This window comes from Podarcis melisellensis, assembly GCF_964234715.1.
Source record: "Podarcis melisellensis genome assembly, chromosome: 12".
Classification (NCBI taxonomy): Eukaryota; Metazoa; Chordata; class Lepidosauria; order Squamata; family Lacertidae; genus Podarcis; species Podarcis melisellensis.
Window position 1 is genome coordinate 15,103,855 of NC_138544.1, and position 24,209 is coordinate 15,128,063.

A 24,209-nucleotide genomic window follows, 5' to 3' on the forward strand; every position below is an offset into this window, starting at 1 on the left:
GCTTTCCCTGGGCGGGGAAACGGGGCTGCTTTGCCCCGCCCTCTTTTCCCCCCTGGCTCGGACGCTTCCACAGGCCTCATATCTTGGGGGTGGGGGGGGGGGAGAGACTTTGTTGGGAGCGCCCCCGCAACGCAGGTAAGGTCGAGCTGTCCGCCTCCGTCGCGAACGATAGAACTGCTGGCACGTTTGCTAAAGCTAAGCAGGGTCCGGTGTGGTTTCAAATTGGATGGGAGACCGCTACCTGCTTTGCAAGGGGTTGCGCGAGACAGAACCCTCGGGATCCCTTCCAACTTTGCTTTTATGTGGATAAGAAGAAAAGTCGCTGCTGCTACTGCTGCTGGAACTAGGTCCCCCCCACCCCACCCCACCCGCTTTCAAAGCTGCCCAGCAGACGGAAATTCAACAGATGCAGCTCTCTGCAATTTCAGATAAGCCAGTTTCTGCCTGTCCATGTATTTAAACACACAGAACCATGGACGTAGCCAAGGGGGGAGAAGGAAGGGGTAGCTGCCCCACAAATCAATAAAATTCAGTAAAAATACATGGCAAAATGAGGTTCTGACCCCCCAACAAAAATCTTGGCTACACCCATGCACAGGAAGGCTGGTGGTTCGACCCCACCCAGAGGGTTGGACTAGATGAGGGGGTTGGACTTGATGATCTCTGAATCACCGTCCAACTTTATGAGTCCCTGAATCCTGTGAGCAGTGGAACTCCTGCAACATGGACTCCGACCGAAAGGAGGAACTTGAATTCTTAAAGGCTTGAGACTTCCTCAGAATTGCACACAGCTCTTTGGTTGCCACTCCTGCCTCTGACAAATGCTCAAGGAGGCAGGTATTCAAAAGGAATAGCCTTTCCCCATAACATTCTCATCATCTCACCAGTGATGTTTCCATAAGGTGATTGGCCCACCTAGCCTTTGGGTGGTATGTAGGGCACTTGTTAAAGAAAAGTCTAGGCCAGGGTGTGGGATTAGAAAGCCCTCCATTTTCACATACATTATTGTGTCCATACGTGGTTTAAGAGATACCATTTGCAATAAGTTCTTAAAACTCTTATGGCATAGTTCAAGCAGTTGGAAGGGACCCCATGGGCATAGCTGTCAACGTTTCCCTTTTTTCAAGGGAAATTGCCTTATTCTGAATAGGATTCCTCGCAAGAAAAGGGAAAAGTTGACAGCTATGCCCATGGGTCATCTAGTCCAACCCTTCAATGCTGGAATCTCAACGCGCGGTCCCCCATCCAATTTGAAACCAAACCTTCTTAGCTTTGCAAATTGTGCTAGCTGTTTTATTGCAGACATTCCTTGTCCTCCAAGGGTGACTGTATACCACTTCAATTCATAGGCGCCGACTCCATGGGGCCTGAGGGGGCCCGAGCCCCCTCAAAAATTCGTTTGGGGGGGGCTCCGCCCACCCCAATAATTTAAGAAAGTTATTAGTTATATTATGCTTTGTAAAATCACAAAATTATGTTGGTATTTTTTTTTTCCTTGTTTGACGATAGTTACCTTTTAAAATACATTCAGTAATGAGTTAAAACAAAGCCACTCCCGATCTAGAGAGGGGGTGGGGTTGCGGGCTCTCGACCCATCAACAATCTCGCGGGGCTGGCGTCAGCCCCGCGAGAAGCGGGGATTCCCCCTAGCTCATTAATATTCACTGCCCACGGCGGCAGCCAATCGGCTGCCGCAAAGGGCAGGCCCTCACAGGTTCACTTAAGGTCGGGGCAGCCCGGGGGCTCGCCCCTTTCGTTCCCCCAGCAGCAGCAGTTTGGAGGTCTTGGGCCCCCCAATATTTTTTATAAGTCGGTATGGGCCCCCCCAATATTTTTTATAAGTCGGCGCCCCTGCTTCAATTTCACATAAACTGTTTGAAATTTGTGAGAAAATCGCTAATCTTCTTTTACCTACCGTCGATTACACAGCTTGGTAATGAGCTTGATCGTACTTGTATTTCTGTGTGCTTTCGTTCCCCATTAAGTATCATTTCCCCATGTACCTAGACTCTGGCAGCTTTTAAAAGTAAAGGACATGACAATTCTCGATGGAGCAGATTCCAAGATCTATGGGGTTGGGCACAAAATTTTATGGGTCTGTCTCTGGAATCAAAGTTCATTTGGGGCCCAGAACCTACTAGAGAGAGATGGATATGAAATGAATTGAGGTGAAATATGGAATGGGTTTGTGTTGATACACCTTTCTCTTGAGTCCTCACCTCTCCTCTGTTCCCCCAAAACTTAACAGAGCCAGGGGAGCAACTAGGAGGGGCTTGAACCTTCAGAACTTGATGGTGCCACAAGCATACATCCTAGAATGCCAGGTAATGTAGTTGCTGTGCTTTCTTGCATCCCTGGGCACTGCTGTGCATGTTTGTGGCATCATCCAGATCTCTTCTCTTGTTGCCCTGCACCTGCCAGAAACCTCTGTCAACAGTCCCTTCAGTAAATTTGGGGGGAAAGTTGTGGTATCTTTGAAGGCCTTGCTGTATAAGTGGATAGCAGCAAAACCTCTGGGCCAACACTGGGAGGAGGATAGAGCCTTGGGTTAAGAATGTTGTTTTTTGTTGATTAGTCGTGTCCGACTCTTCGTGACCCCCTGGACCAGAGCACGCCAGGCACTCCTGTCTTCCACTGCCTTCCGCAGTTTGGTCAAACTCATGCTGGTAGCTTCGAGAACACTGTCCAACCATCTCATCCTCTGTTGTCCCCTTCTCCTTGTGTCCTCCATCTTTCCCAACATCAGGGTCTTTTCCAGGGAGTCTTCTCTTCTCATGAGGTGGCCCAAGTATTGGAGCCTCAGCTTCACGATCTGTCCTTCCAAGTGAGCACTCAGGGCTGATTTCCTTAAGAATGGATAGGTTTGATCTTCTTGCAGTCCATGGGACTCTCAAGAGTCTCCTCCAGCACCAGAATTCAAAAGCATCAATTCTTTGGCGATCAACCTTCTTTATGGTCCAGCTCTCACTTCCATACATCACTACTGGGAAAACCATAGCTTTAACTATACGGACTATATGGGTTAAGAATAGGGCTGGGCAATATATCAATAAATCTTCCAAAACCGGTTTGAAGTCCATACGGTATCTGTTTCGTAATTTTTGGCCTAGCAATATATTGGGAATCATGATGTGTGTGTGCGCGCATGCGCTATGCAAAAATCACAAAGTGGGGAAAACCGTGAAGCCAGCCAGTGCCTCTACATATTTCAGCTCCATCCTTATTTCAGACATCATTATATATCAGTATAGCACGATGTTTAGCTGGTGGATGTATCACGATGTTGAACACCCGATATCGCCCAACCCTAGTTAAAAATGGGTTCAAAGGTAAAATGGATACATTTTGAACGTTCATCAAATTAATCTATTAATCTACTTGGAGACATATCTGGGATTCAGCGGGCGGCAGTAACATCCGGGCAGATTTTCCATAAATTGATCAAATGTCTAGGAAAAACCTGATGGAATGAAGTTATGTGGCTTTAGTAGAAATGTTATAAGGAATTAAGTATAAATAGATTATTAGAGTATTGAAGGAAAAAATAAGGTTAGAATATGTTAAGATAATTATAGGATAGAAAACAGAGGAAGATGGAAAGGAATTGCTGAAACAATTAACAGAAGTGGAATACAAAAAGGGAGGTGTGAGGAGGTCGTTGAAATAAGTGAATGAAAGATAAGATTGAAATTGTTTGATGTGTTTTAAACTGTTTTTGTTTTGTTTTGTTAGTTTAATGTGTTAGTGTTATGTAGTGTTTTTGTATTGTATTGTTTATTTTTTTGTAGTGTTTAAATTGTTGGAAAAGTAATAAATATTATTTTTTTTAAAAAAAATCAAATGTCTAGGAAAAACCAGACTTATTTGGTATCTGTGACTATAGCAATTTGAATTTAAACCTTTCCTTTATTTTTGTTTTTTGTTGGCCAACAAAAAACCGGCTCCAAATCAGATTGAGATGGGTCATAGGTTGCCAATTAATCATCCAAGTGAAAAGGGTGCCAGATACAATCCCGACAGCAGGTTTTGATTTTTTTACTTGTTTTCCCTCGAATCACACTGTTTGGGCATTGCATCTGCAGAGCTAATTTCTTCTTTTCTTTCAGCAGGGGCGTTTCAGCCCGGCAACATGGGCATCCACGGATTAATGAGCTACGTAGGGGAACATAGAGAGTTCTTTGTTGACCTGCAGTTGAGGGACACCAGCATAGTAATTGACGGAAATAACCTGTACCATCGCCTTTACTTTGATTCCAACCTGGACATGCGGCGCGGAGGGGATTACGATTCGTTTGCAGATGTCGCCCGCAAATTTTTTGAAACGCTGACTCTGTGCAACATCCGGCCGTATGTCGTGCTAGATGGAGGGTGCGATGCGTCTGACAAAAAGCTTGCAACCATCAAGGAAAGAGCTCGGGAGAGGATCCTGTCAGCCTATTGTCTCTCCTGTGGCGGCGGTGGCGGCAGTCTACTGCCTTTGCTCATTAGAGAAGTCTTCAAGCAGATCTTGACCAGCTTGCGAGTGCCTTTCGTCCAGTCTTTCTCAGAAGCGGACAGGGACATTGTGTCATTAGCCAATCACTTGAATTGCCCGGTGTTAACTTTAGATAGCGACTTTTGCATTTTTGACCTGAAAGCCGGCTATTGTCCTCTGAATTACTTCCAGTGGAGAAGCCTGGCCTCGTGCAAAGACTCACAAGACTGCTACATCCCAGCACGGCGCTTCTCGTTAGAGAGGTTTTGTGGCCATTTCAGCAATATGAACAAAACCCTCCTGCCTCTCTTTGCGGTGATGAATGGCAACGATCATATTAACCTGCCGGCTATAGAAATGTTCTTTAGCAAGGTACGCCTTCCCGTCGGAAGCTCCAGGCAGAAATGTCGAAAGCACGTCCGCATTCAAGGGTTGCTGAACTGGCTTTCTCGCTTTGCTGACCCTGCTGAGGCTATAGAAAATGTACTGAAGTACGTTAACAAGCACGAAAAAGAGGAAACAAGGAAGCTTCTCTGTACTTTTATGGAGGAATACGAACCGTCCAGTGTCAATCTCAAAGATTTTTTCCAGAATGGAGTTTATGAATCGGAGGAAGCCAAGAAATTGGAGTTGCCTCCGTGGATACTTACTGCGTTAGCAAAAGGCCTTATAGCACCATTCATCAGTGATGCCCTGATATTAAAACGAACAATTCTTCATGTTCAGGTAGAGAATATGCAAAGGCCTAGTGCTAATGCCATATCTCTACCAATTCGACAAATCATCTATGGATTACTTCTGGGTGTTTCGCAGCATTCGGTCAGTACCTCCTCGGGAAAAGAACCCACTCGCGTTTTCCATGAATTTGACAGAATACAAAGAGCACTCAAGAAATCGTTCGTCCAAGCGGCAGCGTTGTCCGGACATTTTTGTAGCGACCAGTACTCTCTGAATACGTTAAGTGAGGTAAATGGCTCAAAATGGCAGGCATAAAGCAAACATATCAGTAGTGTTTGAATACTGCGGTTCTGTAGGGGGGGAAAGGAAATAATGTGATGTTGGGCACAGAATCCAACTTCTTGAGGCTATCGGCTTTCAATTTGTTATTTAAAAAGAAAGCTTTCCAGCCTTTACAGTTAGGCACACGTGAAAATACATGGGCAATGCTTGCTGAAATGTCAAAAGTGCTGCCTAACATTCCTAATGGTTAAGGTAAAGGGGCCCCTGACCATTAGGTCCAGTCGTGGCCAACTCTGGGGTTGCGGCGCTCATCTCACTTTATTGGCTGAGGGAGCCGGCGTACAGCTTCCGGGTCATGTGGCCAGCATGACTATGGCGAACCAGAGCAGCGCACGGAAATGCCGTTTACCTTCCCGCTGGAGCGGTACCTATTTATCTACTTGCACTTTGATGTGCTTTCAAACTGCTAGGTTGGCAGGAGCAGGGACCAAGTAACGGGAGCTCACCTCGTCGCGGGGAGTTGAATCGCCAACCTTCTGATCGGCAAGTCCTAGGCTTTGTGGTTTAACCCACAGCACCACCCGCATCCTCCTAATGGTTAGCAGGAGCCTAAGTAGTGTCAGAAACTCAGACAGATAAGCGAAGCGCCAAATGGCATCTTACACCTCGGTTGCAGTCACCATCATAGAATGTCTAGGCATCATTTTTTTTAAAAAAAAACCTTATTATTATTCATTTCATTTATTTATCACTTCATATTTTAATGAAAAGATCTCACCATGGTTGACGACACATTAAATCATCAGATAAAACGATCCAGAATAAAACAAATTCAAGTTTCAAGGAAAATAATTCAGATCCTTCTCTAAGGGACATTTGGCTTTCCCCGTATTTATTTACCTATTTAATTTATAGAGCTCTCCCACAGCAGACGTACTCTAGGAAACCAGTGTGGTGTAGTGGTTAGAGCATGGGTAGGCAAACTAAGGCCCAATCGCCTTCTAAATCCGGCCTGCGGACGGTCCAGTAATCAGCGTGTTTTTACATGAGTAGAATGTGCCCTTTTATTGAAAGTGCATCTCTGGGTTATCATAGGAATTTGTTCATTCCCCCCTCCCCTCCCTGGGTTAGAGTGTCGGACTAGGACCTGGGAGATGAGGGATCAAAACCCCACTCAGTCGTGAAGTTCCCTGGGTGACCTCAGGCCAGTCACACCCTCTTAACCTACCTGATAGGGTTGTTGCAGGGATTAACTGAGGGGTGAACCATGTACTCCTTGGAATAAAAGATGGGATTTAAATTCAGTAAATAAGCTCTTTAGCCTAACTCAGTGGTTTTCAACCAGTTGCCATGGCACCCTGGGGTGCCTTGAATGATAGGGGTGCCGTGGGCAACACTGCCCCTCTTTCCTTCCCTCCCTTCCTCTGATGCCTTCTTGCATCTCTGCCTCTCAAAGGCTTGCACAGCTGTTTGTTGCAGCAACCCTGGCTACAAGCTCACCAGGCGAATGGTGCCTCTGGGGCTGGCCTGGGGGTGTTTCCCAGGCCCCTGTGGGGCAGTGTGAGGAGGCACCTCTCTTTGGGGGGCAGCTCAGAGACTGGGGGGCAGCTGCGGCTGCCCAGAGGGCTCCCAAGGAGAGGGAAGAAGAGATGAGTCTGAGGGAACACTCCACAAGGGAGGGTGTTCAAAAAGGGGTGAGGGGCTGCCAGCTCTGCAGGCAAGGGGTGACACAACTGGGCTTCTGAGCCCCACAGGGGTGCCGCAGAAAGAATGCAGTTGGTCAAGGGAGCCATGGGCTCAAAAAGGTTGCAAACCTCTGCCCTGGTTGCTTAAGAAAGCTGAAAGGGCCAGCCAGATGGAGATATCCGTGGCCAGCCTGGCATCCAGAGATCTCCCCGTAATCCCAATTGGACCCACACCAGCTGCAAGATGATTCACATCCAGTTGAAATTTCATGAAGGCTTGGCCATTTCTTTATGCACAGGTTCCCTTAGCAGACCGCCTGATGCTTTTGTTGGAGACATTGGGAGTGACGGCCAGCATCCTGGAGCCAGTTCCTTGTCACCTGCGTCTTCCTCTGGCCGTGACTTGTTACTGGACGCAGTATTCAGAACCCAAAGCGAAGTTACAGCACACGAAAGCCTTACTACTTGGAGTCGTAGTTGGGGAACTTGATAAAGCGATACATAGTCCAGGTAGGTTCAGCTTTAGTCCTCTTTTTCGTCCTGGCATTGCCAACGACTGTTTTCTTAATTTGCACACTGGGGCTTTTGCATGAAGGGCCAGAGGGTCTGTTTTGCAGGCAGGAGAGTACCTGGAGACAATGCTGAACTAAATGGACCAGTGGTCTAACAGTATAAGGTGGTTGTTGCTGGCATCCATCTGTCGCAAGAGACCATGGAGTGCGCCTCCAGGGGTGAAATCAGACCGTTGCTTTAGCAGCACGAAACTGACCTCCCCAGGGCGCCTGGGGCTGGACTGCCCAGACAACAAGACACCCCACCCCAGCTCTCAGCCTCGCTGATCTGGTCCAAGCACCTCCAGGCAGTATAACGTGGTTCCTTTCCCCTCCATTTCCTCCTCACAACAACCCTGTGAGGTAGGTTAGACTGCAAGACAGTGTCTGTCCCAAGGTCACCCGGTGGACTTTCTGGCAGAGGGGGGATTTCAATGCTGGTCTCTTTGGTCTGGGTCCAGCCCTTCAACCCCACTTTCTCTTAACATGTTACAGTGGTCCCTCGGGTTACAGACGCTTCAGGTTACAGACTCTGCTAACCCAGAAATAGTGCTTCAGGTTAAGAACTTTGCTTCAGGATGAGAACAGAAATTGTGCTCCAGTGGCGTGGCAGCAGCAGGAGGCCCCATTAGCTAAAGTGGTGTTTCAGGTTAAAAACGGTTTCAGGTTAAGTACGGACCTCTGGAACGAATTAAGTACTTAACCTGAGGTACCACTCAGTAGGCCGTGACTACTATTTGGCAGAGATGGTTATGTTTCAAATATTTTGAATAGCAATGCATGCATTTGTACTTAAATGTCTCAAAACATTCTGAATTCTCTCCCCCCGCCCCCTAATTCGTGTCCAGATCCCAAGTGCCCACCAATTGAGATCGATAAAATTGTGTACGAACAGTTCTTGAAATGGAAAAAAGACACATCTCAGAAAGAAGCAATGGAATTAGACGCTGCCCACATTTTCTGCCAGTGGCAGTGCTGCCTTCAGATGGGATTGTATCTCAACCAACTGCTTTGTAGTCCTCTCCTTGAGCCAGATCTTACACGGTAAGAGTTCCCAAGGCTGCAAGTCCTACTGAATCAGCTGCTCTTTTCCCACTACTTTTTTCCAAGTCACGAATGGTGGTAGTTTTAGTCCAGCAAAAACTAGAAGGCCAGAGGTTAGCCACCCTGACGTATAGGAGCAGAAATGCATAAAACAGCCCCATGATCCCACAGTCCTGAGATACACCAACAAAACAGCCTTAGAGTGAATGTTAAAATTCCCCAGGACTGAGAGATGGGGCTCCAACACCAGACTGAAGGCCATGTTGGTAAGCTTGGCTAAGGAATCTGTTACCCAAATGCCTAAGAGGTACACTAACAGAATTCCTCGTCCAGGCTTCATTAACTTGGTGCCCTGTTTTAGACAGCTGGGTTGGCAAGGACTGATGGGGACCGTAGTTCAAAATATCTGGAGGGTACTGGGTTGGGAAAGGTTTCCCTAGCCTCTCCCGAGACCCACACACCAAGGTGGAATCTACAAACACATAAAAAACGCTGCAAAAATGCTTTTTAAAAAACGTTTCAAAAAATACATTGAATTTGCCATAGCACACCATCGCCATCTAGTGTCACTTTGTATACTGCACTTTACAACACATTTAAAACGTTCTAAGCACTCTCTCAAGGTAGTTTACTGTGATCTCCCGGAGACTGAGTGACATTGCGAGACAAGAGGACATAGCCCAGGTAAAACAAGGGATGTTCCTAGGGGACCAGATTTATCGGACCATGCCAGCCCCCTACCTTGCAGAAATCCACTATGTGGAATACCGCAGACTTCTTACAGCGGCTAGATTAAATGTCCTTGACTCTGCGATATTGTGGGGAAGGTACAGGAGAGAACCTGTCATTGTGCTATCGGTGTGGTTGAGTCCACCGAACACATTCTCTTGACTTGCCCTTCTTATGCAGAGCTTAGACAAAATTTTATAGATCCACTCCTATGTCAATTTAGCTTCCTACCCGGAGAAAACCAGGTTTTACACTTGCTGAATAACGTCACTAGAGCTATACCTTCCTTGGTGGCCAAATTTCTTTTTTTAGCTTTTAAGCGTCGCAAGACTATAATTGATTGTATTGATATGGGGCTATCTGTTTAGCCCATTTTTGTGTTGGCTAAGCTCCAAAATCTTCCTGGATGTTTTAACTGTGTATTGATAAATGTACTTTTTTCTGACTGACGGTCGAATAAAAGGTTGATGACGATGAGGTAGTTTACTGGACATGGCATAAGGTGAGCAAGGTGGTGAACGGTTTGCTGCTGACAACACCAAGGTTACAGGTTTGATTCCTATATGGGACAACTACATGTTTTGGATTGCAGGGGGTTGGACTAGATGATCCTTATTGTTCCTTGCAACTCCACAATTCTGTGTTGATTATGGCCACTCCACCTCACCCTCTCTTTATTTCCACTTTGGGCAGGAAGGAGCCAGGCCAGTTCTAGACGCCTCATCAAACCAGCTCTTGGTTTGCCAAAATCAAATCATTTATCATAGACTTTCCTCCATCATTCCTAGTTCACAGTAATTTCTGATGTCTCTCCAAAAGCCTGCTCTTTATACGATTGGCCTCCTCCATCCAGATTCTTTATTTGTTCTGCGTAGCAAGACTTCCGCCTTGTCCCTACAGCCATCTCACTTTAAGAAAGTTGTCCTGTAGCAAATGCAACTGAATTCTCTCCTCTACTTTCCTCCACCAGCCCCCAAACTCCCTCTATGCTTTTTCCATTTTCATCCCCATGATACGAGGCGATTCTTAAGACCTCTAAAAATATTATCAAACCAGGAGAGGAAGGAGGCTGGGTGCTTTGAAGTACCTGCTTCAAATACAAAGTCTTAAAATACATTTTTATGTCGTAAAGGACACCCTTCACATCTGAGTTCTCAAACCATAAAATAATAACTTGTACCAACAGCACCAAGCTGTGCTAGATGCTAACTACTTTCCCTCCCATCTTTTGACAGGCTTTACAATGGGACCCTGGTGCACAGACTGTATCATGAGCTTAAATCCTCCTCCTCACCAGAGAACCTGCTCAGTGCATCTCCAAAAATGTACCAGCTTTACAGCAACATGATACATATAGTGAAAGGTATAGCACCGCCAGACTTCTTCCAGAAAAAGAAGAAACCCAAATCGTGCAGGAAAAAGAACAATCAAACCACTGATCAAGGGCTGGATAAAAGAGAAAGCGCCATGTTGGAAACTTTGCCTTCATGCAGTATTAACAACAGATTTGAAGCGTTAATGGTGGAGAACTGAAAGCCCAGTCTACTAGAAAGTGGCTGTGTGTCCTTTGCATTGAAGACTTCAGAAGTCCTCTCTCAAAATGAGTCTTCAAGAAACAATGACAAGGAATCATATGGTGCTATTATGCTTGATTTGGTTGGTCTTATGTTACAGGAGGAAATGTCTTCTTACTTTTGAGTAGTACTATTGCAGTGAGTAGTCTGAGCGACTACGGGATTTACAATGTCTCTTGTGCACATGGAAATCCTAACTATACCCTTCCCCCTCTATGGCCAATGACAAATCCCTGAAAGCTGACAAATACACATTGCTCACTCAATAGTTTTTACATGCAGTTCCAAGACTCATGTTTTGACTCCCTGTTGCCCCTCTCCCCCCATTATTTTTTTTATATACAGTATCTGCAAGAAAGATTTTGTTTTTTCAGACTGGTCTTTTCTTGGCACTTCTACTGGTGTGTTACAAATATTTCGTAATATACTTGATAAAAGTTTTCTAACACCTAGCAAATGTCCGAGGACAAAATCAGAATTATGCTAGACAAGTTTCAGCAGATATGGCTGCATTTCCAAGGGGATATTTCTTAAAAGAGATTCATTCCTCTTTCCCAATAGATTTTTAAAAAACAAACAGAGAGAAGCTAAGGATAAGAACTCACTCTTCTTGTTTGTTCCCTCGAATATTAGGAAAACACTAATTATGTCTCATGAAACATAGTGGATAGCCCCAACATCCTTGTGAATTCAATTTGAATAGAATGTGATGTCTAAATTTGCACAGGCAGTCATTCAAACAAACGAAACCATGTTTTAATCCTACCACTCAGAAAGTATGAACTGAAGGACACATATATTCAACATGCTGTGTGCACTAAAGTTCATTATTAACAAAAAGCACACAGCATGTCAGTAAGGCCTTGGAAGTGACCTGCCAAAATCTTCTTGCAGAAATGTCATCAGTGGGGGTGGTGGAAGGGAATAGTAGTCCATAATACTTGCAGCCAGCTGGAATCCAAAGTTGTCACTGAGCGAAAATCACACCTACCCTGTTTTCCCGAAAATAAGACAATGTCTTATATTAATTTTTGCTCCCAAAAATGCACCAGGACTTATTTTCAGGGGATGTCTTATTTTTCCATGAAGAAGAATACGATACACATTTATTGTCTAATTGTGAGTCGGCCAGACTCTGTCAGGGCAGAGCGAGCAGCAGGCGGCAGCTTGTCCCGGCGGCGGCGCAGGCTCTCTGATTTAGAGAGACCTTGCACTGCCTAAACAGCTCCGGCTGTGCTGCGGCCAATCAGTGAGCTGCATGGCGGTGCCTGCTGCTACGGTCCAGAGGAGTCAGACGCCTTGTGGTAGCTTCGGGGGCCTTGTATTCCGGGGAGGCCTTATGTTTGGGGGAGGCCTTATTATCAGGGAGGTCTTAATTTTTGGAGGATGCCTTATATTACAGCGAAAGGCAAAACTGGAAGTAGGTCTTATTTTTGAGAGATGTCTTACTTTCGGGGAAAGACGGTATGCAAACACATGTGATGAGGTTTGGTGATTCCCCCCCCTTCCAACCTGATTCCCCCCCCCCCTTCCAACCTATCATGCTGTTATTGAATCGGCTCAGGAGGGCCTTCAGGAGCAGCTCTTCAGGGGGTCTGTGGTGGGATTGGGAAGCCAAGAAAGCCCTGGTTTGACCACAAAACACCATAGACCCTGACCATAGTTCGCAAGTGATTCAGATCCACTCTTCATACAAAACAGTGAAGATTTGTTGTATACCAACATTGATGAATTCGAGCTTTTTAAATAAAGTTTTTTTTCCCATTTGCATCAAATCACACTGAATGCATTACAAAAAAAAATGTATAAAGAAACCATGGGGAAATGAAATGAAAAGGGATGAAATGCATTAAAATGGGGAACACAGTAGATCAACTAAGTGCACCTCGGAAATACAGACGTTCTCATCTTGCTTATTAAAGGGAAGAAAGAAAACAAAGGCTCATGGACTTGAAGCTGATGTTAGGATGTGGTTCATCTGGGATCAGGAATGCTAAAGCAGGACAGGACATACAAAGCCTATATTTGGACTTACAGCCAATATTTGTGGAACCTCACTGGTCCAAGGAGTTCCTAGTTCAGCAAAACAGGAAGTTGTTAAATTTGGCCAAGTAAAAGATCTAGCTCACTGTGGAAGCGAAAAAATTCAGAAATCATTTTTCGGTTTGTGACCCAGCTTCATTTAAAATACCAAGTTACACATTCACACGTATTTTAAGAAAAGCAGACATTTACTTCAAAATTGCAATTATAGGCTTTTCAATCACAAAAAGGAAGAAAAGACAGTGATCCGACAGTGGTCACATCCTGTGCAAAGAACATAGGATACCTAAAAAATAAAAGCACAAGGTACACATTGCAGGATAATGTAAATAAATACAGAATCTGAAAATATGGCACTCTTGTATCGCACTCTAGACCAGATGGAATGCCTTGAATATTTCATAGTTAAGTCCCACCACCGTCATAAAAGTAAAGGGTTTCTTTAAATAAAAACTAAAATCTTTATATCTAATACACATTTCTATACATGTATATCTCTTAAGAGCAAAAGGTGGGCAAGACTTTTGACTTTTTTATTTTTAAAGTAGCCTCTCACACACTTACAAAGTTCCATACAATCTGAAAAGTAAAGTTTTGTCTTTGAGGAAAAAATATTACCAAAGTTGCATAATTGTTTATTACTCCCCTGGCTGGAAGATTTAGAATTCACCAGTCTTTAAAAATTGCCAGTGTTCATCCATCAGGGAAAAGGAGGGACTTGTCAAAAGCCCTTGTATCTTCTCGTGATAACTTCCTCCTACATACGACAGCAGTTTCTAGTTTTGCAAACGGAAAGAATGCAATGTGCATCATACATCAAGAAAAGACGGCAAAGACGAAGAACCACCATGTTTCTGGGGCTTCTCCCTGCTCCTTTCAACCTTCTTTATAATCTCTGCTACTATACACACTGATGAGGTGAGTCCCAGAAGAAACAGCAAGTCTAAACCAAAAAAGAAAAAAGAAAGGGTTTTTTTCCCTTTAAAAAAACAGCAGAAGAATACAGGTATTTAGTAACAGCTTTACTTTTCTTGCCAATTTTTATTCCTTTTCAAATTTATAACAAATCAAAACTAAATTAAAATTAATTAACTGAGTAGCTGTTTTTCAGCTAGCCAGAAATACAAAGCTATAATCAATTGTTTAGCTATGAAAAAACTTGGAGTCAAGCTGTTTGTCCTTTGGACTAACTTGCCAGATATTTTATGGTCATAAACAGAACAAATTCTTGCTGGTCTTGCTAGCTATGCCAAAACATCAGATTCCACACTCCTGCCCTTTCACTATAATCCCATGTATGCTAACAGAAGCAGGTCCCACTACATTCTAGGGGCTTAAAGGTAAAGGTACCCCTGACCATTAGGTCCAGTCGCGGACGACTCTGGGGTTGCGGTGCTCATCTCACTCTATAGGCTGAGGGAGCCGGCGTTTGTCCGCAGACAGCTTCCGGGTCATGTGGCCAGCATGACTAAGCTGCTTCTAGTGAACCAGACAGCCGTTTACCTTCCCGCCAGAGCGGTACCTATTTATCTACTTGCACTTGATGTGCTTTCGAACTGCTAGGTGGGCAGGAGCTGGGACTGAACAAAGGAAGCTCACCCCGTCGTGGGGCTTCGAACCGCCGACCTTCTGATCGGCAAGCCCTAGGCTCTGTGGTTTAGACTACAGCGCCACCCGCATCCCTTCTATGGGGCTTACTCCCAAGTTAACTGTGTATATAAATTTACAGCCATGGTCTCTGATCTTCAGTTGTGCCTTTCAGAGCTGGGGGAAAGAGCAAAGGGTTGTTTGGTGATGGATGGTGACCACCGAAAGACCAGGCTTGTACTAGCCTTCTCTCAGGAGGGGAGCGTTGGGGCCAAACTGGCCAGTTGCAGCCTTCCTCTCTAGTTTGGCAGCCGTGAGGGATCTTTCCTGTCATTGCACTGAGCCCTTTTAAATCTTAGTGCAATGTTAAGATGAGCACCACACCAGATCCGAGCTAGACAGAAAGGTAGGGGCTCATCCCTTCAAACTGAATCAAAGCTACATGTCATAAGCCCTCATTTCTTTCACCCTCATCTTGGTTATACAGGCTTGAAAGCAAGAGAAATGTTTCAGTGTTGCCATTATGTGAAAGATAGCTGTCGAGGGGGACAGTGCTGAAGTCGCTCTTAAAAACAGAATTCCTGCCACCTTGTATTCACTCCAAAGTGTCCCCCCAACTCATTTAACTATATTAATGTTTTAAGTTAATGCCTTACAAAACAAATCACCAAGGAAATAATGTACTTGTCTATATCTGTTGGTTGTTGTCCGCTGAACAAGAAAAAAACTCTCACCTAGTATGCTTAGACTCTCAGTTTGAAAAACTTTCTGAAGAGGAGGGAAGTAGATTACTAGTAGCTGCCCCATGATCGATCCAAGCACTGCGTAACAGAACATTTTGTTGCTGCAGAGTCCAATCTCAAACACAGATTTAGTCTGCAAATAGAAACATAACATCTATGATTTTATTCTTGTGCATTCTAGTTATTTGAGATTATCCATCCTAAATGATAGGGTGATTACATACTCATCTATTAGCATTTTGGTAGCTTGAATTAAGTTATGGCTTTGAGCTACTTGCATCTGTGAAATTTTGACAATTTGCAGAGGTTGTTTTCATTTTTTCAAAATACCGTATCTTTAAACATAGGCAGTCACATACCTGAGATCTGGAACTCAAAGCATTGAACATATCAAAAAATACAAAGCACGTAAACGTCATTGTTGTATCTCGAGGAGTTATGCCATTGTCTCGTAGCTGCAGAGAGAGAGACAGAGAGAGAGAATTAATATATGCAGATCTCTGCCACTTTACAATAAAACATTTTAAATTCCACCCAACATAATACCACGAAGCATCAGTCCTCTAGCCAAGTGTGGAAGTATCGCTATTGTCTGATCTAGGCGCCTAAGAACTTGATACTGGCATCTAGAATTTTAATTTATTCCTCAGCTGTGTGTAGGACTGCTACCTAGAACTATAATTATTTCCTATCTTCCTCATACTATATCTGCATATATATTTTTAAAAATACAACCAGACCATTTAATCTCTATTGCACACAACCTTTAAAACCTCTGCACGATTTACCGTAATTGCCAAACCTAAGTTTAAGATCAGTTGAAGTATATAAACATTGGCATTTTACAGTTTTTCTTTAATGCTATGGTGTTTTCTAACACTGGTTTTGAAATGCTTCTCCATTTGAAAAGCAGGTGGCGGAATGGATTCTTTTCGTCTTGCGAGGCACCACTGTATTTGCAACTATTGGCATATATGAAGCACTGCAAGCAGATAATAAATACACATTTTTTTAAAAAAGCATCTTTGTCATACCTCTCGCCAGAAGACAAATAATGTTCCACATACAATAATTATAGATGAAACTAGTATTTTAACAATCAGATTTCTGGTCAAAATGCTATCCTTGACATTTCTTGGAGGCTTTCGAATAACATCTTTATCCACAGGCTCAACTCCAAGGCTAGAAATAAGAACACAAATAACTTTTTGAAAGTTTAGATTGATTGAGGCATCATAAAATCAAATTAATGAAGACAGTGACTCAGACATACTTTTCAATAAAGGTTTGTATGTGTCAAGGCAACCCAAGCATTACTGCTTAATTCTTATGATATAGTTAACTATGATTAGTACTCGATCATGATTGGATGGATCAAGACTAAGTAATTCACACTTAGTTCACAGTATTCCAAGGCAACCTAAATTCAACTAACTGCCTGGATCAAACCTGCTAAGTGCCTTATACAACTGCAAAACTTAACATTATGATCTTTCCCATACCAATATTGCTTAAAAATGTAAATTTTCCTGAGTAGTTACCCTATGCATCCACTGCTGACTACTTGTAATATAAAAAGCTTTTGAAAGCAAACACAAATGCAGCAATCTCTGGGAACCAGTGACAACAAAACCGAAAAGTAAGATATGAATTTTAAATCCTTAATAAGGCACCAACAAACACTCCATCAGACAGAAACCCCCATTTGGGAAATTGCCCAGAGTTTTTGCACGGAAAATAATTACTTAAACAAATTATTCCAATTTAATATGCTTTTTTTACAATATAATTTGATATACAAATCCACACAGAGGAAAAGCTCTGTGCGGGATTCTACTAACATTTCTAGGAGTTATACCATTCACAATCCTAGAGAGCTACACCATTCAGCAACTTCTCAAAAACTCTCAAAGGAAAAGTGTTACCTTTGAGCTGGAGGCCCATCCATGATAATGTTGATCCACAAGATCTGCATGGCATTGAGAGGATTAGGAAAGTTCATTAATGTGGCCAATGAGATTAATGTCAATGCAGCTATACTCCTGTTGAAAAAAGTTATTTTACACAGCTGTCAGCATCGCAATTTTTTGGGGGGGAGGGAGTGGTTTTTAAAATTATTTGGAAATTTGTTATTAAACATTTCAAGCATCAGTAAGACCCACAATACATATGAGTAGCAAGTAAAACTTCATACACAGTAACAATCCAATTGTTTTAAATAGATCATGCAAGTTTTTTGGGGATGCTAAACATCAAGCAGACGTTAGAAAATATTTAGCCCAAGACAACAATACAAGCCAAAAGGAAAATTGTCTCATTTCATTAAGCCTCCTCACTAGAGGCTGTATACTGTGTGCCAGACACAAAGTGTACTTTTGTTATAGAAATAAAAAAATAATTTAGGAGTGCCTTACATTTTAAAATGCTGAACGACTGATAAATCAAAACCCCTTCTTGTACAGACCATCTGTTGCAGTGGTTGGAAAATGTGTACCTTATCAGGGAGGCCAAACCATCATGAACTCTTGGACTTACAAGTTGCAGGAACTATTTTTAGATCTGTTCTCATTTAGCAACAAAGGACAACCACATGGCTCTGATAATTTCAAGTAAAGGGAACTGTTGCTAAGGTTAAGCTTTTACTATGCAGCTACTTGCCTAGAGTCCTATTTTCAAGCCATTATACCCCAATTTCGAACTAACTGTGCCAGAATGGATGCTGAATTTATTAGTGCTGTTAGAATTATGGCCAGCAATCCATTATGGCAATATAGCAAATAGTGTGCCATTTACAAATCACCGAGCTGAATTTATGTCAGTTTTGGTCATGCAAACTTCTGTGCAATTAATCTCAATCAAGCAGAATTCATAACAGGAAGCTTCTGATATTGTGCTGCAAAACTTACGTGCTGAGTTGAAATCTAACAAAATTTTTAATGTTATTATAAATTCCTTTACCCTCTTCAATTGCAGACCTGAAATATAAAAAGAAAAAAGTGCTTAGGAGGAAGAAACACATTCTACAAAGGCACATTATTTGGATAGCATCCTGAAAACGCAACTCTTATTTCTTGCAATCTAACAGTAACAATACATGGCTTCCCACTGCAAAACAGTATCAGGCAGTTTCAAAGTTTTTAGCTTTGTTCACTAAACACAAGTAAAATAAACATGCTAAATTAGAGTGGTCATTTATCCTCATTTGCCTGAGAAAATATTCCCATTTAAAATTTTATAGAAAATCCACTAGAATAAAACCACTTGTCTTTTAAATTTCACCTAAGTGGCTTTAAAAAAAAAAAAAAAGTTCAAAGAGAGGGCACTTATACAGTGGTGCCTCGCAAGACGAAATTAATTCGTTCCGCAAGTCTCTTCGTCTTGCGGTTTTTTCGTCTTGCGATGCACGGTTTCCCATAGGAATGCATTGAAAATCAATTAATGCGTTCCTAGGGAAACCGCCTTCAGACCAGGTCCGGGGACAGTCTGTCCCCGGACCTCTTCTGAAGGCTGGGGGGCGCGGGCTTCGCAGCAGCGCTACGAAGCCCGGCGGCTGGGGCAGGTGTTCCCGCCCCCCCACCCCGCTTCGGAGCAGCGTTCCGAAGCGGGGTGGCTGGGGCAGGTGTTCCCGCCCCCCGCCCGGCTTCGCAGCAGCGCTACGAAGCCCGGCGGCTGGGGCAGGTGTTCCCGCCCCCCGCCCGGCTTCGCAGCAGCGCTACGAAGCCCGGCGGCTGGGGCAGGTGTTCCCGCCCCCCCACCCCTGCTTCGGAGCAGCGTTCCGAAGCGGGGTGGCTGGGGCAGGTGTTCCCGCCCCCCGCCCGGCTTCGCAGCAGCGCTACGAAGCCCGGCGGCTGGGGCAGGTGTTCCCGCCCCCCCACCCCGCTTCGGAGCAGCGTTCCGAAGCGGGGTGGCTGGGGCAGGTGTTCCCGCCCCCCGCCCGGCTTCGCAGCAGCGCTACAAAGCCCAGCGGCTGGGGCAGGTGTCCGGGATCTCTTTTGAAGCAAGCGGCTGCGGAGAGACGCGATCTCCCCGCAGCCGCTTGCTTCAAAAGAGGTCCGGGATCTCTTTTGAAGCAAGCGGCTGCGGAGAGACGCGATCTCCCCGCAGCCGCTTGCTTCAAAAGAGGTCCGGGATCTCTTTTGAAGCAAGCGGCTGCGGAGAGAAGCGATCTCCCCGCAGCCGCTTGCTTCAAAAGAGGTCCGGGGGCAGCGGGAAGAGCTGCCCCCGGACCTCTTTTGAAGCAAGGGGCGGTGGGGAGAAGCGATCTCCCCGCCGCCCCTTGCTTCAAAAGAGAAGACCCGCTGTCCCCGGGGCAAGCTTCGTTTTGCGAAGCAAGCCCATAGGGAAATTCGTCTTGCGAGGCAACTCGAAAACGAAAAAACCTTTCGTTTTGCGAGTTTTTCGTCTCGCGAGGCGTTCGTCTTGCGGGGTACCACTGTATATGCTAGACAAAATGACACCCACCCAGATAATGCAATTGCTACATGGTACGCAGAAAGGGAACGTAAAACAAACTTACATTATTGTCTGAAAATCATCGTCCACCAAGATCATATCAGCTGCTTCTTTACAGACATCTGTGCCCGTCTGCCCCATTGCTACGCCAATATCAGCAGCTTTCAGTGCTACAGCATCATTCACCCCATCTCCTGTCATAGCAACTACGGCACCATTATTTTGTAGTGACTGAGAAAACAAAATTAATCCAATCTATCATCACAAGATCTTATCACTATATGAGATTTTACAATGAACACAGTCTTAAAACTTTTCGTGTGCAATGCTCAGCTGAAAGTGAAGCTCCCTCTCATGAGTTAAGTCTATAAAGGATTTACCAAACCAATTGCAGACATCCTTAAAATCACTCAGACACAAGCAATCACTGGTTCTATGCCATTTTCTTATTGTGCAGTCAAAACAACCTTCTTCCTAGTTCTACTTCTCTATTTACCTTTAAAAACAGCAAATCAACAGTGTAAGTGCTTCATACTGACTTAAACCAAGGTCCTGTAGGAGTCAACTGCAAAGAATCGTTCCGAATTTTAGCTTGCCCCCCTTGCGTCTTTCCCACTAAATATATTTGTGTGAGATTCCTCTTGATGAGCCCCAAATGATCCCATCTGGATACTAGATCACTACAGTTCAATATCTCTGTACCATTTAAACTACATGTCAGTTTTAGAAACACACACATACCTTGACAATCTTCAGCTTATGCCTGGGACTGGCTCTGTAGAACACTGCTACCTAAGAAATAGAAGGGAAAATTAAGTCTTTACAAGTGCAAGATTGTGCTTCTTAACTATAAGCCAGCCTATTCTCCTCCACTCAACACTGCATAGCCATGACAGAAACAAGGCAGCTAAGCAGAAAATGGACACAGGGAAGGGGGATTTTCCTACTCCCAATACTTTTCCTCTTTCCCTCCTAACCCCGCCATCAGGATTTAGCTTGTCAACACTGGCGGAGGAAGAGGAGTACGGGGGGAGTGCACCGCCCCCGGCAGTGCAATCCCGGTGGGGTGCCATCGTGGCTGCACCCCCACCCGTGCTGGGTGCCACGCCCCCGCAGGTGGCGTGTCACACCCCCAGGACGCACGTCACGCCCCTGCGGGTGGCGCGCCAGCCCTGCACCCGCCTGCTCTCCACCCCCCCCAGTGCCGGAGCATGAAGCTCCACCACTGCTTGTCAATTCCCCATTTCCTTCCCTGCTAGCCATTAGAGCTGTCTGGGCTGGAGCTCCAGTGGCAAGACTGGCCATTTGTCACCACACTCAGATTCCATGAAAAAACCCACAGACGTTTGCTTGCTGTGAACTTCTGTTCTCAGTGCCCCACCAAGAGCAGTTCTTTCCTCTCGGGATAGCTCCTCCCTCTGGCTGAGTCAGACAGGATCACAGAGTCTTTAGGCTCCTTCTCTGCTATGGGAGACTCCATCCCATTCCCCAGACTTTTCCTTCCTAGTGCTGAGAACAGTTCAGGTTGCAGCTCCATAAGAGCTCAGCCTAGACTGCAGCGGTTCTCAACCTGTGGGTCCCCAGATGTTGTTGGACTACAACTCCCATCATCCCTGAGCTCTGGCCTTGCTAGCTAGGGGTGATGGGAGTTGTAGTTCAACAACATCTGGGGACCCACAGGTTGAGAAAGGCTGCCCTAGAGGTTTTCCCCCTCTCTCACTGTCTCTTATTCTACTACTACTACTTCTTCTCTTCTACCTTCCTTGCCCATCAGCTTTATATTTGCTCTCTCTTTGTCGCCCATACACCTAGCCAGGAGGGAAGTACTTGGGCACTGGGCAGTGGCTGGATGGTGGAGATGGCAGCAAGGCCTCCTGCGCCCCTCACCAGTTTATGGAGGGCAAACAAGTCTTCTAGCAGCGGCAACAGCAAGGACAACTGGATGCAACCCCTTTTGGCTCCCTGTAGGGAGGACAGCGGTGGTGGCCACGATGAGGCAGCCTCAGCTGCATGTGGCCTTCTTTGCCTTAAGGTGAGACAAAAACATGCTTTGTTTGCACACCTCACCTCTTCTGGGTGGTGGGTCCTTACCAAAAGACCCAAAATTGTAAGGCCAGCACAGGATGCTGTTCACACTGCCGCACACTTGCCAAGTGTCAGTTTTCCTGCTACTTGAACAAGAACTCGCGTTGCAGTACTAAGACTCAAACTTAAATTATAACACACCAATTTGTTCAAGCTGCTTAATCTGCCTGTGCCTTAGCCAAAAAGAAAGGCACACTTTTACACTTTCTGACAAAGATTTCAAAGGATATCAGGAAAAACCTCAGATTTTCCCCTATGGCCACCAGAGGAAGATTGTGATATTCCAAATTAGATAATCTGTTCACAAAAATACACAACTTTGATATATAAGACATTACTAATGGCTGCTCAAAGTACCCTTACATGCTTCTTAGAGTAATTCAGTGACTAAAACACACTAGCACACTAACTCAAGAGTTCCATCTACCCAGACCACTTTGGGTCCACTTAAAACTAACCTTGGGTGCTATTTGTGAAAGTTGTTGTATATCCAGTGTGTCTATTTCTTCACCTGAGACTGACTGGGAGTTTTTGGAATACAATCCTAAGCGATTAGCTAGGAAACAAAACAAAACAAAGTTACCAGATGTTACAGTTAAAGAATCTAGTGGAGGAGGACCAAATGAATATATACAATTTAAAATTCTATGTTCTCACTGATTATTTTATTATTTATTCCTGATAGCAAAGCTACAACAATGCAGACTGAACTATTGCATGTGTCACACACCCACACAGAGACTTTCTCCTAAAAATGTGACTTTCTCCTAAAAATGTGCAGCTAGCTGGTCACAGCAAGTTTGCGAAGGTTGCTAGCTAGCTGCTAGAGTCGATGTAGTGCTGGATAAAGGTAAAGGTAAAGGGACCCCTGACCAATAGATCCAGTCATGGCCGACTCTGGGGTTGCGGCGCTCATCTCCCTTTATTGGCCGAGGGAGCCAGCGTACAGCTTCCGGGTCATGTGGCCAGCATGACTAAGCCGCTTCAGGAGAACCAGAGCAGCGCATGGAAACGCCGTTTACCTTCCCGCCGGAGTGGTACCTATTTTTCTACTTGCACTTTGACGTGCTTTCGAACTGCTAGGTGGGCAGGAGCAGGGACCAAGCAACGAGCACTCATCCCGTCACGGGGATTCGAACCGCCGACCTTCTCATCGGCAAGTCCTAGGCTCTGTGGTTTAACCCACAGCGCCACCCGCGTCCCTGCAGTGCAGGATACAAAGTGCAATTTCATCACTGCCCATGCTGCCAAATGGTTTGTCCAATTAGGTGTGCTAACGCATTTGGCCCGCCTCAGAGAAGGTGTGTCACATGAAACTGGAGAAGACTATAGCCTATGATTCTCCAGAATACCAGGGCACCTGTTGGAATCCACAACACCAGAGAGGACGCGTGGGAGTGATCACATCAACCAACTGTCTCATCTTTCCTAAATAGCCTCTAAGACACAAAACAGGCAGCTCTGAAACTTATTTGAGCCCTGCCTCCCATCACAGGGTGCCTTCCTCTGTGAGCAGAAAGTGAAGCTTTCTTTTAGAAAAATATTCACAAATGACATATCATAATAGTAACATAAACTGATCACATGTGCAACTGGCAAATATAAAAATAGTTCAAATAATCATTTCAATAGCTACAATCCAGAAGGGTGTGGAAGCAATAAAAAAACCCCAACCCACTACTTGGTTGTTTTTTTAAACTTGTGAGTAAAAACTTTTCAAGAATACCATATTGATCAGGATCCCAAAATCTGAACTAGCACAATGGAATTTTTGGCTAAAGTTTGAATCGCTGATTCCTAAGGTATATCAGATAGTTTTTGAAACTGCTCTCAGTTACAAACGTAGCTTGCCATGCACTCTCTGTGTGTGCTGTTTGTTAAAGCAAGCCTGAATAACTTATCTCGGGCTAGTGAGCTGGTCATATGGCCCTTTGGATCCCAGCCCTGATTTCAGAGTCTAAAGAAGCCACATTGTTATACATTCATCGACAAGGCAATGAGTAACTCAACTGACGGAAATAAAGGGGGGGAAATACACATTCATACCGATGGCAATTGCAGTCTCCTGTGAATCTCCAGTAATCATTTTTATCATGACTCCAGACGTGATAAGTGCAGTGACGGCTTCTTTTACGCCCGTTCTTGGAGGATCAATCATTCCAACCAGACCCAGAAATGACAACTGTCCAAGCTCAGGGCCAGCAGCTAAGGCCAGAACTTTCAAAGAAACAAGGGGGGAAAGCAGTTTATACCTTTAGATATGGCACCTACTTAGAAGATCC

The 24,209-nt window shown here is 44.7% G+C and overlaps 2 protein-coding genes and 1 long non-coding RNA gene across 9 annotated transcripts in view; 1 reads left to right on the top strand and 2 right to left on the bottom strand.

Annotated features, from left to right (window-relative positions):
• Window positions 1-7: 7 nt before the first annotated feature.
• Window positions 8-11,446, top strand: ASTE1 (asteroid homolog 1). Of its 2 annotated transcripts, none has more exons than XM_081882970.1 (5): window positions 8-135; window positions 4,110-5,440; window positions 7,419-7,629; window positions 8,519-8,714; window positions 10,679-11,446. In XM_081882970.1, exons 2-5 carry the CDS (start codon window positions 4,130-4,132, stop codon window positions 10,974-10,976), a joined length of 2,016 nt encoding a protein of 671 aa, XP_081739096.1. In that variant the 5' UTR covers window positions 8-135; window positions 4,110-4,129; the 3' UTR covers window positions 10,977-11,446. The 2 variants fall into 2 exon arrangements, with proteins under 2 accessions (XP_081739096.1, XP_081739097.1); XM_081882971.1 differs by having other exon boundaries at window positions 30-135; window positions 4,107-5,440.
• Window positions 11,447-11,588: 142 nt separating this feature from the next.
• LOC309353664 lies at window positions 11,589-12,523 on the bottom strand. Its single transcript, XR_014161988.1, has 2 exons — window positions 12,492-12,523; window positions 11,589-12,009 (listed from the first exon to the last, which is right to left on the bottom strand). It is a non-coding gene; the product is annotated as an uncharacterized lncRNA (long non-coding RNA).
• A 706-nt stretch (window positions 12,524-13,229) lies between these two features.
• Window positions 13,230-24,209, bottom strand: part of ATP2C1 (ATPase secretory pathway Ca2+ transporting 1) — a 67,197-nt gene continuing 56,217 nt past the window's right edge. For 5 of the 6 annotated variants that reach the window (XM_081882926.1, XM_081882929.1, XM_081882928.1 and 2 more), the window contains 10 exons: window positions 23,974-24,144; window positions 22,386-22,483; window positions 20,584-20,634; window positions 19,907-20,073; window positions 18,297-18,365; window positions 17,316-17,432; window positions 16,425-16,572; window positions 15,750-15,845; window positions 15,382-15,523; window positions 13,230-14,003 (listed from right to left, as the gene is read on the bottom strand). In XM_081882926.1, coding sequence (XP_081739052.1) covers window positions 13,870-14,003; window positions 15,382-15,523; window positions 15,750-15,845; window positions 16,425-16,572; window positions 17,316-17,432; window positions 18,297-18,365; window positions 19,907-20,073; window positions 20,584-20,634; window positions 22,386-22,483; window positions 23,974-24,144 — 1,193 coding nt within the window. In that variant the 3' untranslated portion in view covers window positions 13,230-13,869. Of the gene's footprint in view, window positions 14,004-15,381; window positions 15,524-15,749; window positions 15,846-16,424; window positions 16,573-17,315; window positions 17,433-18,296; window positions 18,366-19,906; window positions 20,074-20,583; window positions 20,635-22,385; window positions 22,484-23,973; window positions 24,145-24,209 lie in introns of those variants that run through there. The other variant, XR_014161937.1, reaches the window with a different exon arrangement.